The sequence below is a fragment of the Rhineura floridana genome, chromosome 14 (assembly GCF_030035675.1).
Source record: "Rhineura floridana isolate rRhiFlo1 chromosome 14, rRhiFlo1.hap2, whole genome shotgun sequence".
NCBI lineage: Eukaryota > Metazoa > Chordata > Lepidosauria > Squamata > Rhineuridae > Rhineura > Rhineura floridana.
In genome coordinates, this window is record NC_084493.1 from 9,299,789 (window position 1) to 9,321,951 (window position 22,163).

At 41.2% G+C, this 22,163-nt stretch overlaps 1 protein-coding gene across 5 annotated transcripts in view; it reads left to right on the forward strand.

The window, feature by feature from the left end:
- The window catches only part of CSNK1G1 (casein kinase 1 gamma 1), a 58,306-nt gene that overhangs the window by 22,851 nt on the left and 13,292 nt on the right, over positions 1-22,163 (forward strand). For 4 of the 5 annotated variants that reach the window (XM_061595723.1, XM_061595719.1, XM_061595720.1 and 1 more), the window contains 6 exons: positions 2,108-2,193; positions 3,727-3,811; positions 6,692-6,840; positions 8,403-8,504; positions 11,343-11,447; positions 14,124-14,230. In XM_061595723.1, coding sequence (XP_061451707.1) covers positions 2,108-2,193; positions 3,727-3,811; positions 6,692-6,840; positions 8,403-8,504; positions 11,343-11,447; positions 14,124-14,230 — 634 coding nt within the window. The remainder of the gene's footprint in view (positions 1-2,107; positions 2,194-3,726; positions 3,812-6,691; positions 6,841-8,402; positions 8,505-11,342; positions 11,448-14,123; positions 14,231-22,163) is intronic. The other variant, XM_061595724.1, reaches the window with a different exon arrangement.

The window sequence follows — 22,163 nt, forward strand, 5'->3', positions numbered from 1 at the left end:
CCCAATGCCCCCGTGTGAAAAAGTAATTGCACCCTTAGACTCAAAACCTGGTTATACCACCTTTAGAAGCAATGACTGCAACCAGACGCTTCCTATAGTTCCTGACCAGTCTCTCACAGCGCTGCGGTGGAATTTTGGCCCACTCCTCTATGCAGAACAGCTTTAACTCAGTGACATTTGTGGGTTTTCGAGCATCAACTGCTCCTTGCAGGTCCTGCCACAGCCTCTCAATGGGGTTTAGGTCTGGACTTTGACTAGGCCATTCCAAAACTTTAAATTTCTTATTCCTCAACCATTCTGATGTAGACTTGCTTGTGTGTTTTGGATCATTGTCTTGCTGCATGACCCAGCTGCGCTTCAGCTTCAGCTGACAGTTGGATGGCCTGACATTCGCCTGTAGAATTCTCCGAGACAAAGCAGAATTCACGGTTCCTTCACTGATGGCATGTCGACCAGGTCCTGATGCAGCAAAGCATCCCCAAACCATGACTCTGCCACCACCATGCTTTACTGTTGGTATGAGGTTCTTCATGTGGTTTCCACCAGCCATAACGGGGCCCATGTTGCCCAAAGAGTTCCATCTTTGACTCATCTGTCCATAGAACATTGTTCCAGAACTCTTGAGGATCATGCAGGTGCTTTTTGGCAAACTCTGGATGAGCATTCACGTTCTTCTTAGTAAGCAGTGGCTTCCACCTTGCTACTCTGCCATGAATCCCATGTTTGCACAGTCTCTTTCTGATGGTGGAGTCATGAACACTGACCTTGGTTGAGGCGAGAGAGGCCTGTAGATGCCTGGATGTTGTTCTGGGATCCTTCATGACTTCCTGGATGATTTTACTCCTTGCTCTTGGAGGGAGTTCGTCAGGACAGCCACTCCTATCCCAAACCTTCTCCATTTGGTCAATATGGCTCTGACTGTGGTTTGGTGGAGCCCCAGAGCCTTAAAAATGGCTTTGTAACCCTTTCCAGACTGATATGCATCAACAACTATTTTCCAGAGGTGTTCAGGAATTTCTTTTGATTGTGGCATGATCTGGCTTTGGAATCTGTGTGCTGGCAACTTCAATCTGATGGCAAGGGCCAAAGTTAGTTAGATTTATATTGGGCAGGGCTGGCCCAAATCAGGCCTGATTGTTTACCAAGGTATTCAAACACCTGGCCCTAATAATCCTTGTCATTGGGTTAAGTTCATAGGGTGGCAATTCTTTTTCACATGGGCATTGGATGTTACCTAACTTTCTTTAATAAATAAATGAAATAAGTATCACAATTTTCTGTTGTTTGTTCACTCAGCTTCCATTTTCTCTACTATTATATTTTAGTTCAAGATCTAGTAACATTTGGTGCCAAAAATATGCAACAATGCAGAAAATCAGACGGGGCAAATACTATTTCATGGCACTGTAACTTCCAAAGTGCTGCTTGTTTGGCTATTAATGTATAAGCCTTGTTAGTTGCACTTGTGTGATCCAGGTGGTCTTCTTTTGAGCTTTTACTGCTTAACTGTCCTTGCAATCTTGACTGCCCATTCCCCATTACTTTGTCTCACCTAGTAGAGTACACTGTACTCTGTAGAATATCTTTTGAAACTTCATATCATAGGTTATATCATTCTTGAGAGGATGCATGTGTCCATCTTGGAGAGGTTTGTTTATTTATTATTTGATTTATATCCCACCCTTCCTCCCAGCAGGAGCCCAGGGTGGCAAACAGAAACGCTAAAAACGCTTTAAAACATCATAAAAACAGACTTTAAAATACATTAAAACAAAACAACGTTAAAAACATTTTTTTAAAAAAGCTTTAAAAGGTTGGGTAAGTAATCCAATAAATCCTTTTTTTACTATACTGCTGGGGATTTTATTCCTGACTGGGAGCCAATTCATAATTGATCCATAAAGTATGATGCAGAAATGTACTTTTTAAAATGGAGAATAAACCTGCAGTAAGACTTGATGACCAATCAGGACTTCTTGACACATGTCCTCTGCGTGCTGCCACATGTCTACAAACATATTCTCACATTGCACTGGAGCTAGAAATGTAGCTAGTAGGTATTTCTGTTACAGTGGATAAAGTTGTGATGCGTTCTCTCTTTTTTCAGAACAAAGTCGGCGAGATGACTTGGAAGCCCTTGGACATATGTTCATGTATTTCCTTCGAGGCAGTTTGCCCTGGCAAGGCCTTAAGGTATTTGCTAAAGTGTGTTGCTCAGTAAAATAGCCTCTAGCAGGTACTTCCTGTGTGAAGTATACTCTCTTCTCTGACAGTTAAGGTTTATTTGGACTGTTTGGAAGAAACCATGACTTTGGACAGTAATAACTGATGGGGATGCCCAAGTTCTACCTGCTATGAATTTAATTCTGGTAATCAGCCAGGGGAAGCTGCATGTCTCCTCCCCCACCTTTTTTTTTAAACTGTTGGCATATTCCCTATTAAGCAGCTAAAAGTGGCTGCAAGAGAGGCTTTTGCTGCTGCATCTCTTATCCTTAATCTTATCCCACCCCCAAATGAACTGCACTTTGAAGCTTCCTTTGAGTTCCTGCTGCTCTGCCAAATTGTTCTTCATCCCCCAGCCCCTCCTCTCCTACGCGCAGTTGGCATCTCTCTCGCATTCAACTTTTCACCCCAGAGAGGGGGAGAAAAAAAAACACTGGCCTTTAGCACCAACTGGCCTTGTTTTGCCCTCCAGGAGTTCATTAAGGAACAACAACAAAAAGGCTATTGGTTTGTGAAGAAGGGAGAAAAAACTGGGGTGGACTTTTATGGGTGGGAAAGGATCATGTTCTTAGCTTTTCTAGCTCTGGTTTCAAAACAGATACTTGATAGCCTGTGCTCTGGTGCAAATGAAGCCATTTGTCAGGATGAGCACAGTGGACAGAGAGCGAAGGGAGGAGGGGATATTTTAATTGTGTGGAACTGCTGGATGGGAGTTTGGAAAAACTGGGACTGGATTTGGAACTGAAGTTTTGGGGAAAGGAGTCTTGTGTAGTTGAGCAGAGTATACTTGACACAGAGGTGGAGACAATGTTTAATTTCCAGAAAGAGACCTTCAGACTTATGCAGAGCGATGCTATATTTGCTTAAATGAACCCTTCTATTCTGTGGGTAGGGCAGGTAGAAAGAGAGAACACTCTGCATGTGCTCAGTTGCATTTTTGCTGTATTCCCAATGACTGTTAGAAATCTGGCATAATTTCTTGGCCCCTGGCTGTGAGTCTAATTTGGCTAGAAAAGAGTTAATTCCAAGTTAAGAGTATCCCCAGAGCCTGACTAGTGTACATTAATGAACGTTAGTTCAGTGGAGTCACACTCAGCTTGCTGATTATGCTGCTTTGTATTGGAACAGATAGTAATAGCCCTGGAGTAAATAGTCTTGTAAAGAGCATGTTATAAAATAACTTCAGACACCCCTTTTCTTTAAAAGCTGGGCTGTGTAGAAAAAGGGGCTCTGAAGAGGGATGACGGGCTGTAGTGATTCAAGGTGTCAGGAGAGCCCTGTTGTGTGAGCAGATATGCTCGTGCAGTAGTAGTAACACTTAACGAGTATGTGGTGTTTTTATAGTGTTCAAAAGGCTTTACAGAAATTATTCTAGTTTATAGCAATTCAGTAAGAGAGGTCAGTATTATCCCCATGTTGCATATGGGAGGCAGAGAAGGGAAAAAAGTGGCTTGCCTTAGTGCATAGCCTAACGCTCTTAAAATATATATTTACCTTATACAGGCTGATACATTAAAAGAGAGATACCAGAAGATTGGAGACACAAAGAGAAATACTCCAGTTGATGTTCTCTGTGAGAACTTCCCAGGTAAGTTTCAGATCAGGTGATCTATCCTCCCTGCAAGGTGCTTTCTTGAAATAGGACCCAGGCTCTTGTTAAAGCAGCACTTCTTATCCTCAGTAGTCAAAATAAACGTGTACACACTGATATGCTAAAACTCTTTGCTAACATCAGAGTTGGCTGTACTTTTCAGTGATACTTACACATTGCTAACTTTCGTTTAAATCAGATGTGAGTAACCTGTGGCCCTCCAGGTGTTGCTGGATTACAATTTCTTTCAACAAGCCTTTTAAGTAGAGACCTTATCCGAGTCTGCATCTGTGTTGAATAGCTGTTTAAGATGTTTTTAAAGCTAATTTAACAAGGTGTTTTTCAAGATGTTTGTTTTAGTATGTTTTTAAGGATATTTTGTTGTAATATATTTTAAAGTCTGTTTTTATGATTTTAGTGCTTTTGTTTGCCATCATGGGAGGAAGGGCAGGATATAAATCTAATAAATAAAATAACAATAAAATAAATTTGCATCATCCTTGGCCATCAGCTTGGGCTGATGGGAGAGTGATTCCAACAACGTTTGGAGGTCCACAGGTTACCCTCCCCTGCTTTTTAATTTTGTTGTGGCCACCTGTCTAATATTGGAGACTAGGGTGCAAATCCCTGCTTAGCCATGATGCCCATCGGCTAACCTTAGGCTAATCGCTGTCTCTCAGCTTGATCTTCCTCACGGTTGTTATGAGGATAAAATGGGGGAGAACTACATACACCACCTTGCGTTCCTGGGAGGAAAGGTGGGATATAAATGCAATAATAAATAAGTGCAAATCCTATCACAGGTTAAATCAGTCTGGTCATGTTCATAAAAGCTCTGCTGTGTATTAGAGCCTGCCCTGTATTTGATAAACTTTCTGGGTTTGCAGCCTGCTTATGGTTGCAAAAATAGTTTCAGTCACTTGGCAGGCTGCTGTGGTGCTGCTTGGTCCAAGAGCTGCAGGTCTGACTAAGCTGCACTAAATATATTTTTGTTAATTCTGCGCAGTACTAATTATATGCCTTGATATGCAATATGTGCGAATTAAATATTGCCTTGAAGTAGTAAAATCCAGGTAAAATGTTCAGAGCCAGATATCATTGGCTTTAAACTTTATTTGATTTCGTGCTCTCCCATTCCAAACACATCTGACAATTACAGGTGAGTAAAAGCCATTTTTCTTTATTCTGTAGCATTGCAAAATCAATTGCATGTTGTAAAATGAAAATGAAAATAAACAGATTGTAGAACAATTTAATAACCTGTGAAAAGGAATTTAATATCTCTTGCCTTTTGGAAAGTGGAGACCTAGAGTGGTGGTGTGAGTAGCTGAGTGACAGATTAACAAATAATTGCTTTTGAAACATTTCAAGGATAGAAACTGCCTTGGTCACTGGGAAATGAATTGGGAGGAATGTGTCCTTTTTTCCCTTCTCCTAGACCTCAGTAGCCCTTTTTAGTACCATCCGCCCTGGTGTTCACCTGGGACTACTCGCCAGTGTGGGCCTCGTGGGCGCTCTCTTGTGGTTGTGGGCCCCAGTCCACCTTGGAGAGTTGGTCCCTGAAGGTGGTGTTGGGAAACTGTTGCTCTGCCCAAGGTGTGGGGGGACCTTTTCCAACCATGTTCCCTTGTGGAGCATGCATTCATTCTCTCCCCCCTTCTTTCTCTCCTCTCCTCACTCCCCCCCAAATACGGCAATTAGACTTTTAAAAAACGTTCATTGTCATCAATGAAAACTTTTTTAAAAGCTTAATTGCCATGCCATGTTGGGAGTGGGGTGGGTTGGGGTGGGGCAGGTGGGGAGACCCCACAGACTACATTCAGCACGCAGGCCAGAGGTTGCCCACTCCTGCCTAACTCATGGTTCATTGGCTTGTCTTGGATGCTGTTTAACATCTACATGAAGCTACTGGGTTATTAGGAGACTTATTATATGTTGTGGTTGGTACACTGATGCCCAACTCTGTCTCTTTTTCATCAAATCCTGGGGAGGCCTTGGAAGCCATGAATAGGTCTGTAATTTACTGAATGAGTGTGATCAGTCTGAAATTTCTCTACTTGGAGTTCTACAGACTTCATACAAACTGATTACTGTTAAAGTAATCAGGGCAGGTTTGGGAGAAAATTGCCCACATTCACTCTTAGCTGTGAACTACGCTGCACTTGCAGACCCATCTGGAAGTGCTGTCGTATTGCTCATCAACATACATAGTGCAGCAGAAGTGGTATGCTTTAAACCAGCAGGTTGTGACTGATTTAAATAAGGTGGCCCTTTAAAATGTTTTGCAATCTTGTTCAAAAGGTTTGTGGCCAATTTTGGTGTATCACTGCCTTCAAATTAGATGTTCTCTACATCTAATATAGCACACTGACGTCACTTGAACTTGGTGATGAGGTCCTAGTCTTATATAGCTCTTAATATACAGCTACTTATATTGGTTTTCATTTGTTTTTGTTTCTGTATGTAATTTGGCTTGTGAGCCTTGGTTTTGGGGACAGGAGCCCATCTATTTAATATCAACATGCTTTAGCCCACTCCGAGCTGTTGAGGGTAATACATTTGAAAAATGAGTATTTTATGTTGATGTCCACTAAGAGAATCAGGAAGTACTGTGGTAAATGCTTCCTCCTCCTTAAGTTGTTGTCCATTATAATTTTTTTACTACATGAAAGTGTTTATATGTCTCAAAGGCCTCAGATGGTAATTGTGACTCCATATTTAACCAGTGGCACAGGCCTGTTGACCATCTCATCTACTTCTGTAGATATATAAACTAGGGGATTAATCTGACTAATAGGTAACCTTGAAATGTATTCTGCTTCTACTTCTTTCTGAACAGATTGTCTGATGTTGCTTCTTCCTAATTCCCTTTAACAGAGGAGATGGCTGCTTATCTTCGTTATGTCAGGCGATTAGACTTCTTCGAGAGACCAGACTATGATTATCTACGAACAATCTTCACAGAGTTATTTGAAAAAAGAGGATTCACCTTTGATTATGCCTATGACTGGGTGGGCAGGCCAATTGTAAGTTGTAGTTAGACATGCTGCTTGTTTTTTTCTTGACCACTGATCTTTCCATAAGGTCTCTCTTTAATGTCAGTGAAGTTGCAAGTAATTTCTGCATGATAAATTGAGAACACAAGATGACCTTCTTGTTGTACGTTGAGAACTCTGCTGCAAAGCTCCAAACGTTTTTCTTAGGTTTTTTCCTGTGTTATTAAATGTCAGTGACTTTCTGAACAGCTAGCACAACAAAACAGGTGCATTCGGTGCTCTTGCATTGGGGATGGAGAGATGACAGAATGCAGCTTTTTTAGATCTCTTCAATAACTAGACTGTCAGTTTTAACAAACTGTAACTGTGTTCATTTACACTAGTATTCGTATGATGAGTTACTAATTTCCCTTGTCAATTAAATTTGCTGCAAGATTATTTGCATGTTACATATCTATTCTCTTCCTTCAACCATGTAAGGTGTAGCCCGTAGGCTAGAACCATTCTTTCGTATGTTCCTGTCAGGGATAACAATCAGGATACATACTTGAGCCTTGGGTAGGCTCTTTTAGGTGAAAAGTCATATTGAGACTGTCAGAACTAGCATAAAACCTATTGGACTATATTTCTTGTAGTAGCTCTAGCAGTAGAATCATGGTAAATGTTTGTGCAAATGTAGTCTGTATATCTATTTTCCCAACCTGAATAACAAACCATTGGTTGTACTCCAGTTCTAAAAGTATATAAGCCAATACAGTATGTAAACCTGTATCCCGTTCTTGGGTGTCCCATCTAGCAGGACAACCTACCCATTAAGAATGGGAGCAGTCCAAAACAGTACCATGGCATCTACCACATTCATGCAGATGTTAAATGTATACATTACCGTGGCCAGGTCTATCTTACGAGATTTTAGTTGTTTGGCACTGGCCAAAAGCAGGAGAGTGAAGAGAGAGGCATCTCAAATGCACCACAGCCGAAGAGAGGGAGGCCCTTGAAGTACTGAGCCAGCAACCAGCCGAAAATGAAAGTTTGATCAATTTTGCCTGGGTCAGTTTCGTACACGGATGAGGTAATAGTGTGTTACTTGCTTGAGATTGCCCTTGAGAAAAGGGTTTTTTGATACCCGAAACACGTTGGGCTGTAATAAACAATTACTACTTTCATTTTTAGCTGGTTGCTGGCTCGGCACTTTGAGGGCCTCCCTCTCTTCGAGCCAGTGTGGTGTAGTGGTTAAGGTGTTGGACTACGACCTGGGAGACCAGGGTTCGAATCCCCACACAGCCATGAAGCGCACTGGGTGACCTTGGGCCAGGCACTGCCTCTCATCCTCAGAGGAAGGCAATGGCAAACCCCCTCAATACTGCTTACCATGATAACCCTATTCATAGGGTCGCCATAAGTCAGGATCAACTTGAAGGCAGTACAGCAGCAGGCTCTCTTTGTCTGCACTGGCCAAAAGCAACTACTTCATTAATTGAAAATATGGGGGCAGCATCATCTTGGTTCCTACTCTAAAATTATCTGCTGTAGTTGTGAAGCAAGTGAAGATTGTTTGGGGTGTCACCTGATGGTTCAATTGGTTTTTTCAGCCCACTCCAGTGGGGCCCATGCATGTAGAATCTGGACCATCTGTAACAAGAGATACCCACGCACATAGGGATCGATCGTCCATACAGCCTCTCCGAAATCAGGTTTGTTAACCTTTAACATTTTTTAAAATATACCTTTCTATTCCAGTCTTTATTGAAACATTAACTTCAAAGAAGGTACAGAAAAAAGACCGTTAATTCCATTTTTTGCGTTGTTGGTAGTGAGGTTGTAGGAAGACTGATTAGTTAATATCGTCCTGCATCTAATAAACTTTTCTCTTAATCTGTTTCATTGTTTATTTGAATTGAGTGGGAAGGTCAGGCTTTGAACCTTCAAAAAATACTTAGTGCTCAGTATTATGCATTTTTTATATAAAAAATGCAATAATAACTTGATCAGATTGTCCACTGAATACTTCATTGCCAGAGAGCAAGTGAGGCAAGTTCTGTATTGAAACCAAACTGAGCAGGGAAAACATGTGTAAAACTGGCCTGAGATAGCGAATACGGCGTGTAGTATATAAATGCCTTAAATTAAATAGATATAATCATAGGTTTAGGTGGACAATTGATTTGACTCTATATGTGATTTGCACAAAGGGGATCATTTCCAGGCTGAAACCATGTTAACCTAAGCAGTGTATAAACCGGAGCTCAGTTGAGAACTAGTAGAGGAGTGTTAGCAGAGGAGTGTAAGTTCCCCACTAGTATATGTGGATGACAGAACTGAGTGTGAGAATGCATGACCTTTGGCAGAAATAACCAAGAAATGAATAAGCAGAACTTAACTGATGCTGAAAATATCCAATGAACACCTTCCTCCTTGCTGCCTGGCAATTGTTCAACTACTTAGCTCATGGCTACGGTCAACTGGGAAGTCTTTCATCCAGTCAGTGTCCTTTTGAACAGGTCTTCAGAACTGGAAATGGTTTCTATTCTATTGCAGCTCAGTGTTTAAGACAAAAGCATATATTTTAGAAATTCCAAATCCAAAGGACCACAGTGTTTTGTTGATTTTTAAATTAGTTAACTTTTTAAAATCTTCTGGCTACAACAGAATTGAGTATCAATGCCCCCCCCAATTCTAATAGAAGAATTTACACATACTGTGGGTGGCAGACAGCATCTTAGAACAGGACCACTTGTTCCTATGTGAATCTAGTCAAATACTAAGAACTGTTGACTGCTTCAAGGTCCTATAAGCCCTGAAAATAAGCCTACAAAAATAACATATAGCACAAGGTTTTTTATCTTATGTCGACTTGCACATAAAAAACTTAAAATCCCTCCTTTCTTGGAGGGAGCTATAATGCACTGGTAGAACTCATGCTTTGCACATAGACATTAGCACCCAATTTGGGAACTGTTGCACTACTATGGCCCAATTCACATCACTGTAAATCACAGTTCAGCTTAAGTATGGGTTAAAGATGAATGCACAGCATGCTGTGCACAGGGTGAATATAGCCCCTGCTTTGCTGGGCTGTAGCCAAATGGTAGAGCATGCTTTGCATGCAGGAGGTCCCAGGTTGGGCATCTGCCGGTAGGGTTGGGAGGTAATGTTGTCTGAAACCCTGGAGAGCCACTGCCAGACAATATAGACTATAGTGAGCTGGATGGACCAATGGTCTGACTCAGTATAAAGCAGCTTCCTGTTGTTGTGGGGCTGGGAGATAAGCCGTGGTTTGGCTTAGCATTGCATCCAGCCCCGAGCTTGTGGTTTGTCTTTCTCCAAACCAACCATAAGTTATAACCAAAGTTTATTCTTGGTTTACTGTTCATGCTTGTTTGGGGGAGTCTGCAGAGTGTTTTTTTGTTTGTTTTTTTAAGAAATTCCATGGAGGAATCCGCACATTGTTTTCTATTGTGCCTGCTTCATTGCTGACATTTCTTACAGTTATTGTCAAAGTCAGGGAAACTTTCTATGTGTATCTCAGGGCAATACGGAATGGTTGTGAAACAAAAAGTTGCTAGTCCAAATCTTTCCTCTGCTGGGAATTTTGTTAGGTATTAAGCAAAACGCTATTTCCCAGCTTCAGCCACTTATCTAGAATTTGGGAATATAGTACTGATCTACCTTACAGGGTTGAAGTGAGTATTACTGAGATAATGTGCGTGAACAGTAGAAAGCACTACATAAACAAAGGGTGTTGAGCCTGCAGCCCAAACCTGGCTTTCCAAGTTACTGCTGGTAGCCTGCCACCCCTTGGCAAATTCAGGTCTCTCTTCTCATGCCAATCGTGCTAGGAGGCCTTATTGGTCAGGAAACAGGATGGAGTGCTCCTTCTTGTTTCCTGAGCACTAGGAAAGCGTTAAGACCTAGCAACAGAGCCACGCCAGAGAGAGGAGAGACTGTTTTGCAAGGGAAGCAGATAGGGCTTGATCTCCCATTGCAGTGCTGGGAATGGGTTTAAACCTTTCCTCTCCCCTCAGTGCTGTGATAGGATGATTTGCATCTCCATTGTAGCACATGGCTGAGAGGAGAGGTTTAAACCCAGCAGTGTGTGTGTGTATTATATACATGTGTGTATTATGTACATGTGTGAAAGAGAGAGCATAACTGCTGGCATGTGGCCCTAAAAGTCTTTGCCAACTTTTATATTATAAATGCTAAAATATTTTTCTTGTTTAGCATTCCATTTATCATGTTTGTATCTCTATATAACATTTAAAGAAACAGATTGATAAGAGGCTTAGTCTGTAATTTTTTCCCTACCAAATGAAGTCCACTTTTGCCTTTACTGCTTTTGGCTTCTATGCAAAGGATGGGAGTAGACTTTGTCAACATTAATACTTAACAACTTAAATGTTTCCTAAATGCTTTGCTTCCCCCCCCCATGAGCTGACATTGTGCTTTTCAAAATAAAGCAGTGCTTTGCTCTAGTTCACTTTTGCTTTCCCTCCTCTGTTTTTGCTCTATGCTTGCAAATGCCTGCGCAGACTGCATCAGAACGTAGAGACTGGGAAATGGCGCCAGTGCGACAAGCCAATGCTTTGTTTCTGCAATCTCACTTAACTTCAGATCGGCACGGGGGATCAGTACAGGTATTGTCCTCCTCTGTTCTGTGCATCTTTTCTATTGCAGCCACTTGCCTATGATGTTCCTGTTGACCACATGCTGGTGCATATTTTGTTAACATAAAGCTTCAACTAAAATGTGTGAATTGCCTCTGTCACAGAGTGGCACAATGTGAGATCTTTGTCCATGCTCAGAATATCTCTGGGACACAGATTCCTCAGTTTAGAATAATATGAGAGTTATGCTAGGTAAGTGTGATGTCAACATTTGCATTTGCTCTTTAGGCAAAATTTGCAATTTTCTTCAGAATTTCTTTTAGTGTTTTCCAGAATACCTCATATACAGTATCTCCACAATATCTTAGCAACGTATGCTATAAATACAGGTATCGGGTAGAGCACAGATATAAATAAGATGTGTTTGCAATTAAAGAAATAATAAAATAGTTGGAGAAAAGGGAGATACAGAAAAGCAAAGGTCTAGGACTATTCATACAGCTGTTAACCTTCATTTTCTTAAGGGTTAAATTTCACCCAACAACATAAAAGAATTTATCTTGTATTGTTATTCCATTTAGAGTTTTTTATGTTAAGCAGCCTATAAATGAATTGATTAATTCAATAAATCCAGAAAGTAATGAAGAGACTCGTATTTCTCAAACGTACTGTCTACTTTTCCTAATTCTTACTGTTTCTATACATAATTTTGAGGGCCTTTTGGCCATAAGGCGGGGTATAAATAAATAATAAATAATAATAACTTAATCATGTATACCATATTCCAAATTCTCATTATCCATCTATTGTCAGTAGTTCTTCTTTTTCCCCAATTATAACTTTGTCATGTGGGCTACTGTTAGGAAATACACCCTCATTTTGATATCTCCATCCTAGGGCAATCCCTTTAAAATAACAAAATAAAATTATTAAAGAGTCTCTTGGGTTTCATAACAAGTAATATTTATTATTTCTATTGGAATCAAATCCTAATATGTCTTAATCTTTGGACACTGTCAAGAAATGTGGTCAACACCTACTCTTGATATTCCACATCACAAGCAGTTATTAATAGCATGAGGTCCTAATAATTAGGATAAAATTATTAGATTTCTTACCCACCGTTCACCATAAGGTCCCAGGGTGGGTTACAACAATGTAGAAATACAGTTTTAAAATCAGTTAAAACAGTTTACAATCAAAAGAATAGGGTGGTTCCTAAAACAAGCATCTGAGATATCAAAAGATGAGGATAATCAGGATAAATCTTCAGGATATGACAAAAGTTGTACAGCCGGACACACCTCTGTGGTGAGGGGATTTCACAGCTTAAAAGCTGCCACAAAGAATGCCCTTTTCCAGGCCACCACCTCTGAACTTGTAAGGGTGGTGGAAACTACCACGGTCACCTCTGCTGATCTTAATACCCAAGAGGATCTGTAGGGAAGGAGCTTTAAGGTATTTGGGGCCTAAGTCATTTAGGGATTTAACCACTAACGTAAGCACCTTAAGTTAGGCCTGGAAGTGAACTGGCAACCAATGCAACTGTTTTAAAATGGGGGTTATGCAAGTTCTGCATAGAGCCCCAGCCAGTAATCTGAGGATGAAGTTTTTAAGTTGTTTTCAAGGCAGCCCCATGTAGAGGACATTGCAGTAATCCAATATGGAAGTAACCAGTGCATGGATTATAGTGGCCAAGTCATCTCTCTCCAAAAGGGGTTGTAGCAGGTGAATCAGCCAGAGCTGGAAATAGGCACACCAAGGCCACCTGAGCATCCAGTGACAATGTTGGATCTAGGAGTACCGTCAAGCTATGGACCTACTCCTTCCACCTCTCAGACCCAAGAACGTGGAACACTTTGTCTTACCAGGATTCAGCTTCAATTTATTGGCCCCCAACCACTTCATCATCACTTATAAGTCCTGGTCTAGCACCTGAAATGCCCAAAAAAAGCCATAAAAGCAGAACAAGCGCCATATGAGTGGGGCCTTACTCTTAATTTTAGCTGTCATATTAGCGGAATGCCGAAAAGCAGAATGCTGAAAAGAGGGGCCCTACAGTATACCTGAATGTTTATAGCAAAGGCTGAGGAGAATAAGGCAAAGTCCCTAACAGCAGCATTGCTACAGAGAAGTGTGACTGGTAAAACGTGTCTCCCTCTGTTAAAGACAGAGTGATAGGTAGGAGCGCAACAGGGGGACTTTTTAATACATACTAGACAAACTGTAGTGCCACAGATCATTTCTTGTAAACAAACTTTTGTCATGCATGCTATATGTGTATTTTGACCATCTGTGTTGCTTTTTGTTGTTTTGCATGATGCTTCTGCTAATTATTTCAGACCACTGTGGATCTTCTCTCGGTCATTTGGAACCCTCTTGGTCCCAAATTAGGCCAGAAGTTTAAAAGTTAATATCCTTAAGTTCATAAACTAGCAGTCTGCAGAATTCATTTTATGTCTCGTACGTTTTTTAAGTGTGTTCTGATTTTTTTAAAAAAAAAACCTCATGGAAAGTTTGCAGTGGACTTCTAGCCCAGGATGAATGGGAAGAAAAGTAGTTCATAAGGACTAGGGTGAAACTCCATTTCTGAGCACAAGTTTCCTTGTCACATAATTGACTGTATATATAACACGGTCATATGCTGTGATGCAAATGGCAACTGTTTTCATGTTAATGTCGGCTTTATGTTTCTGTTCTTATCAGGTGGTAAGCTCAACCAATGGTGAGTTAAACATCGATGAACCAACAGGAGCACCTTCCAATATACAACTTGCAGCACGTACTGAGGTGGAAGTAGTGGAGGAAGCTAAGTATGTTTGCTGTGGAAAGCAGTTTTTTTCTCCTGCATCATCTGTTTTAAGTCTGTTCATGTGTTCTTGTGTTTGATGCCTATATCCATAAACTGCCATCAGATGCTTTCTTTTTTGCATGATAACCACAGTGATTGCTGGTGGTGATAGAGCTTCTTTTCACTTGCACTGTCTAGGTATGTTACTTTTGGCCAGAGCATGCACTGCAAATTAGATGGAAATATTTCAGAAGAATTTGCAAGTGGCATGTATAATAAACATTCTCTGAGTTAGGGCTGTAGCCTCTGTGTATAAAGCTGTACATACATATCAAGTTCAGCTTCTTTCTGGGGATGTAGAAGCCAGAGTCCTGCTTTCATCCTCTCTCCGAGTCTGAGCCCATGTGTTTGGATTATAACTCATCCTTGCAATGACGTTATTTTGAGCTAACCAGTCAGACAAGAACTCCTTTTCTGCTATGGAAAATCATGTTAACTTTGTAAGCTGCCTGCTGAGTGTTGCAAGGTATGTTTTGCTTGGGTGCTGAGGGAATAATGTGTTGGCTGTTTTTCCATCTTTACCATCTGGTGGTACTCTGCATGAGCTATTACCACCACATGAACCATGATGTGGAATCTTCTCCCAGTGATAAGCAGTCATGTTATCTTTATAAGGAAATATTGCCAGTTTGTCTGGCTTGTCTTGTGGCTACTGAATCTCTCAGCAATCATAAATAGTACTTAGTAGGCTTTTTAGCAAGCATTGTTATCCTTGATTTCCTGTGTGGGAAATGGCTAGAGAGCTTCCTTGTGAGAAAAGTAAGTGTATGCAGTACCTCAGTGCTTGTGCTTCAGGTGTGAATCTTCAGCTGAGGAGAAGTAATTGCCTAGCACTCCATTACCTAAGAAATGTGTTACTGTTTTGCAAATGTTTCTGTCTTTAGCCCTAAAGATAGCTTCATAGCCACCTTGACCTTCAGAGAGGCAGGATTTAAATGTGCTTAAGTAAAATTGAGAAGTGCTTGTGGCAGACTTAATCATTGTGTGTTGCTTTCCCAACTTAGCCTTTGTTCCTCTGCAAGGGAACAATATCTGTAGATGGGGGAGGAAGGAGATATTAAATGCTTTTGGTATTTATTAGTCTACAGTATACAGAGCTTTCTGCCTGAGGCTTTCTTGGCAGTTAAAACAGCAGACTAGTTCTCAGCAAGTGCTGCTCAAGTGAACTGGGCTTCAATACTTGTCAGTTTCTTTGGGCATTAGCTTTAATAAAATGCTCAGCTTGTGGCTCTGTGCAAGAGTGCTTTTTGCTTTGACATTGCAGCATCAGCTAAGTTAGGCCACCTCCATTGAGCTAGACAGCTGAAAGAATCCAAAACGTCCCTAAGGAAATATTTTTCTGTGGTGGACTTATTGCTGCAACTATGACAATAGCAATATCTCTGCATGTTAACTTGGAAATAAATCACACTATGTTCAGTGAGTTTTACTCCCAAGCTAATTGTGCCTAGGAGTGCATCCCTAGTGGGAGATGCCAATAAAACAACATTCTTGGCTCTGCTTCTACAGGCTAGCCATGTGGCTTTCTTCTGCAGTAAATGAGAAAGCTAGGGGGATTTAATGTTGACTCTGGAATTGGTGAAGGTCCTCTGGATACTGCTCAGTGCACCGTATCTCCTCTGCACCTGACCTTCCCATTGAAATTGCACACCCAAGCTTTGCCCACAGTTTTCTGGGTTAAAAAATTCTAAGAAGTTTGAATTCACATGGACTTCCAATCATCAAGATACTTTTGTTGTAGAAAGTGCAGCTATATAAAGGAAATAACTGATACCAAGTCCTGTTAATTTCAGTGGGTCTAGGTGCACTTAATTCTGCATAGAATTGGCTGTGGGTGAGTGTGTGTGCGACTTGTATAGTAAAATTTGGAAAGCTGAAAAAGGCTTTTTCAGCTTTACTTGTCTGTAGACAAGACACTGTCTCTTCTCTCTCCCACTCTGCCTTTGGCTCTTCCTTTCTGCCCTTCGTCTCCAAGCCATGGATGATCTTTATTTACTTTTTAAACCATCAACTTCTAACAGACCATTCAAATATTGTCTACCCCAAGCTGTGTATAACTTTGTCATATTTTTCAAGCCTGCTGTGTCTGTGTCCCCACACGTAATCTTGCTCCTGTAACCTTCCTGCCTGCTGCTTTTTTTTCCTGCTGTGATAGAGCTTGTATTCCTTGAGGAGTAGATTGACAAGATCTGTTAGTGAATTTCTGTCTAAGCCTTTTTTCCATCTCTCTTCATTCCCAGCATTTTTCATTTTTGTTGTTCATCATTTGCTCTGTCATTCATATATCTGAAAAATGCTTATTTTTCCAGCACCAGTCTTGCAACCTGCTCTCTTGACCCATCCCTTCCTGTCTCTACTTCCATTCTTTGGCTTTCTTCATTCATTCTGTGTTGTCTGGTTCCTTCGCATGGGTATTCAGGCATTGAAATATCTTTATTTCTTCCTTATACTCATCTGTTTTTCCCTTTAGCAATCATCCCGTACCCTTCACTGCAGAATTCTTTGGGCATTTTCTACAATCATTTTCACCTTTCCCCCTCTAACTCCCTTCTCTGCTTTTCTCCAATCTGATTTTTGTTTGGTTAGCTTTACAGAAGCTGCTTTTACCAAAGTTTCCAATACCTTCTTCTGACCAAACTGGAGAGTGCCTATATTCTAATCAACCAGTTTGGTGCCTTCAGTCCTGTCAATTCTTCCTGGGGTCACTTACCTCTTAAATTTCTTCTGGTTGCCCTGCTCAATCATATTTGACTGTTTTTGGTATCTCAGTTCTCTCCTCACAATAGTGATCTAGGTTCCAGTCAAAATTTAGCCATTTGCTCTGGTTGCTTGCATTTAACCCTTATGGCTTGTGCTTATTACACTTACGCTGATACATTCTCTTTTTTTACTCTGTTTATCTCTTTCTAGCAAATACTGTTACTCTAATTGCATTGCTAACATTTCCTGTGTGCCTAGTCAATGTCCCAAACCGGACAACGTGTTAAGAATGGAGTTACTAATTCTAAGAGAGAGCGCTGCTGGATCAGATCAAAAGCCTATCTGGTCTAGCATTCTGTTTCCCATAGAAGCCAATTAGATGTTTAGAGGAAATCCACAAGTAGGACTTGAGGAAAATAGCCCCCTCTTGCTGTTGTTCCATAGCAACTGGTCTTTATAGGCATGTTGCCTCTTGATTCTCAGAGGTAAGATGTTTTTACCCAAAAGCTTCCTCTTCTTCCTACCTCTCACCTCCCCCTACTTTGTTCCTTGCAGAGCTTGGAAAAGTTACTTTTTTTGAACTACAACTCCCATCAGCCCAATCCAGTGGCCATGCTGGCTGGGGCTGATGGGAGTTGTAGTTTAAAAAAGTAACTTTTCCAAGCTCTGGTTCCTTGCAGAAGTTTGATATTTTTCCAGTCTCACAAGCCTGCAAACTTAGGGATATTGGATGCCTCCCTTTTTGTTATCTTAATTGCTACCACTACTACTTCTTGTACACCTCTAAAATTGTTTTAAACCCTCATCCATGTTACTGTGTTCTTTGCTGGCTAGTGGTGCTATATATCATCCCTTGCTTGAAATCACTTTTCTGTCTCTTTTGTCACTTTCCACAACAGCTTTGTCTTTTGTAGTCTTTAAATGTAAGGGCTCTCCACTCTTTGCTTCAACCCATAAGCTCATTAGATTGTTGGCCCTTCTGTTTAGGTTTTTCTTCCACACTTTCCACTGTCATCTGTGTTCTGCCTAAGTTGGACTGTAAAGTCCTTACTTCGGTCTTCTCCAGGACATGCTGAAACCTAAATAACACAGTGACAGTGTTAATAAGAAGAATATTTTTTCCAAAGCATGTAGGGAGATTGATGATCCTTCAAAATTATAAGTGCATTTAAGGAAATGTAGGGGTATAGTTTTGATCAATTGCCATGCTTCCATCAAAGCATTTAAGGTATTTGCATTTGAGCCCTTCTAGCTGGCTATCAAGAGTTTTGTTGCAGCTTAAAGATTCAGAAACCTTCTTGCTCCCATCTGCCAAAGTCCCTTAAATAACTTTTCCTTCAGTGATGATGTTAATTCTGATGCTCTAGCAAAGTTGTCCTAGATTGTTATGAAAGCTTGTCTTGTCTCTCAGCAACACCCCCTTGTCATATCACTTTCCCAGCTAGTTGCAGAAGGTTCAGGTGGAACCAGATTTGACAAGACAGGTGGACCTGGTGTGTATCACAGATCTGCACTGCATGTTTGCATGATGTGCCATGACATGCTTCCATCTCGCTTCTGAACTGATGTCTCCCTTCCTTTCTGTGTTTTTATTTGTCTTTCTTTCTCCTCACACTGTCTATTGTAGCTGCCTGAAAATGCTCAACTTGTGGTGAGTCACTCTCTCTGGTTCACATACAAGGGGGCATGAATCAGACTAGGCCATTTGGTCAAATAAAAATGAAATTAAAGGAAAGGGTGGGTGGGCTGTTAAAATGCCTCCTTAAGGCAAGGAATGGGGAAGAGTCCTTGGACTAGCATCCTTAGACACCAAATGCTTGTCTTTCATGTTTTACTTTGTGGACAAATACCCTGAGTTGGGAAGTGTTTAGAGCCAAAGATAATAAATTTCCTATGCAAGTTTCTCACTACTTGCATGCTTTTGTCAGTTGTCAAAAATTCTGACAGAGGCACAACTGCCCTAAAAGCATTGTGCTTTCCTTAAAATTAGAGTTCTGTTATTTCTTTTCAGTTCTTGATTTACTGGAGCTCAGTTTTATTAGTAGTAAACAATGTAGAATGACTTCTGCAGTATGTTCTTTTGGACTGGGGACCAATAAACTGTTGTCTGAACTGGATCTAGGCTCCATATACCAGACACAGATTCAGGTAGCTGCCTATGACTTCCTGCAGTTTATGGTGAGGGGAGTGACAATTGGTTTATAGCCCTTAGCTTGTAAAATGGAGCACACCTTAAAACATCTCTGTACTTTTTTCATGTCCTGATCAAGCTTGGGTATAATCCAAAATGTTTAAGAACCACTTTAATTATGTACCATGCTTTTGGAGCAAGATGGTCCTCAGGACTTGTCTGTTGAGAGAGGAAGGATTCTGTCCCTGGTTGCATATCAGTAATTTGCTCTGAATCATTCAGCAAAGCAGTTTGTCAGCTAGTAGCGCAAATCTATGGCAAAGGTGGGGACATTAACTTGTTTTTTGTCTCAAAGTGAGTTTTGCAAGAGGTTAGAACAGCTTTCCTCAACCTAGTGACCTCCAGACCTTTTGGACTCTGGCCATGCTGGCTGGGGCTGATAGGAGTCAGTGGTCAAAATATCAGGTTTGGAAAGCAGGGTTAGGGATTCAGATGTTGTGGTAGAGGAGGGGATAGGACAGCAAAGTCAAGTTGCTTGAAGGCCAAATCTCTAGTGAAGGCTGTTTTACATATTGGAGGAAAGCTGATACTTTCTTGTCTTACTGTCCATTCTCATTATCACTGATACTTGTGTCCTGTCTGTAGCTCTTGTGTGTGTCCAAATCTGCAGTTCTTTCAAACATTGTATGAACAAAAGTAATCTGTAATGTTTCATACCAGGGTGTGGTCTTGAAGGCGTATGAGGCCACCACCTTACTGAAGCTAAGCAGGCTTGGATCTGATCAGTGCTTAGATGGGTCGTGACCTGTGTAGTTCCTATGTCAGAAGAAAGGCAGGATAGCATTTTGTTTAAAAAATGCTATCATACCTATTCTGAGCCCTGATTGGAACTAAAATAAGTAAGGGTCCTTGCCTGAGCTGCAGAAACCACAAGTCATCACTGAATAGCTGTGGATTATAGAGATAAGCTTAATACCTTTCTGGCTGGGTTTGAGGGTCACTTGACAGACATTGCAACAAGGGGCGGAACTTCCCTGCTGTACCGATGCACCACGCTTATTAAGTCTGCTACTGCTCCTTTGTAGTTCAGCTCTGGCAGTTGTAAAACACCGCATGCTCATTCCTGTGAAAGAGATGGTCAGCCTCATACCTATTTTACCTGGACTTTCTCATAAGGAAAGAACAGTTAAAGAGATGGTTGCAGTGATGTCTATCATGCTTCTGCAATTGGTTAAATGATTAATTACTTTCTGCATAGCGAGGTATGATCAGGGGCCAGAGGCCCACAAAGGTTTGTGACCACCACCAGTGCCCTCTCCTGTGTCTTCTGGCATGTACAGTGTTCTCTCATTTGTGTGCGATATGGAGAAGGTAGGACTCCTGCTTGAAAGCTGCAGTGAAAATGAGACCTCCAGGATGGGAATCTGTGTAGTTTTGGATGCCCTACTCACCAAAGGGCAGAGAGCACACTCACAAGGTGAACCAGCTTTTGGATGCGTAGCAGGGGCACTTTGGAAGAATTGACAACTTACAGCAATGTGTGCCTCTTGTCTGGGACTTTGAAGGGATGAATTTTGTATGGAATAGGAATGTTTTTCCTAACAACCGTGGACTGTTTAAAACCAGATGGGAAGCTTGGGATGTCTGGAAATGTGTGGAACTTGAAGAGTTAATGTTTGCAAGTGGCCAGTTGCTCATAGGGAAATGAAGGCTCTGTAATGAGCTCAGTGTCAGCTGCAGCCCTTGGGTCTCCCTGTTTCCCCCATTTATATATTAGGAGAAAGCAGCCATAGGAAGATGTTAATCACGATAGTGCCACGTAATCTATAGAAGTAATTGGTTATAGGTGTAAGGGACAAACCTGGCTAGAACATCAAATGTAATGTTAGAAATGTCAAGGCTAGCAAGGCACTTCTGCCAGGGGAAAAAAAGAGGGGAAGGGCAGTCTGACCCATGAAATCTAGAGCATTGAGAACACTTTGCCTGCTCTGTTCCTTCCTCATTTTGTGTGTCTTGTGTGTATGTTCCTTATCTATAAGGACCTGTCGTTGCTGTACTGAAAGAAAAGGCAGGTAACTAGTATGTACCTTGTAGTGGGGAAAAATGGTAGCAACCTACAGTCTTGGTGTTGAAATCATGAGGCCTTCTCCTCTTAAGTCTCATCTAATGAAAATGCAGCCTGCTCTAACTGCATTTATGTTGATGGCATTGGGGGGAGAGAAGACTGAGGTGGTTAGGTTAGTAGGTAAAGGTGAGTTAGTCTTGTTTTAGCCAGGGTTACTGCTACTTTGTAGAGAGTATCTTGGCTATTGAACCACTATTAAGTGCCAAGTTGCCAATATTGCTAATACAGCTTGCATTCTGCAAGAGTGGATTGCTTCTTTTTCACTGCTACTAGTAATGGTCCATCTCCCCACAACAAAACGGGCTAATTATTGAAGTGCGTGAAAGAGCAACAGAACTCTCACAACCTAATATTCCATTCCATGTGTGTTCTGTCCTGGAAGTACTCTGAGGCAAATGCTGTGCCTGAGTTCTGACTGTTAAGATTTTAACATGTTCCTCTTTAGGACAATTCTAGTAGTTGGGGCATCTACGGGCATACCAAAATTTTCACTTTCTGTGTGGTATGGAAATACTTCAACTATTTTGGGCTGTTCTTTTTGGCCTCTGTTTGTAGAGTTGTACAGGCGTCCCTGCTTTAGGACGCAAGTGTCTTGAACTGCATCTATACCAAATCTTAGCTTTCTTAGTGATGTGCAAGTCCCATAGTGTTAGAAGTCCATGAGTTTCAGGCCCAACGATTCAATCCAGCAAAGAAAACTGTTATCTATCCAGCAGGACTGGGATTATTGTGTCTGAAGGGCACAATAGTATATTTATTTCTGTAAGGCTGTGATGAAGGAACAATGGAACTAGCAGAGCCTATCTTCTCTGAGGTGTTGTTTATTCTGTGTTGGGAGTGCTTGCCTTCATTTTTTAAGACAAACCAGACTTGTAAATAATCACCAAAAGTTACTAGCCTAACAACTTTCTGCTAGCTTGCATTTCTATGGTGGCCACA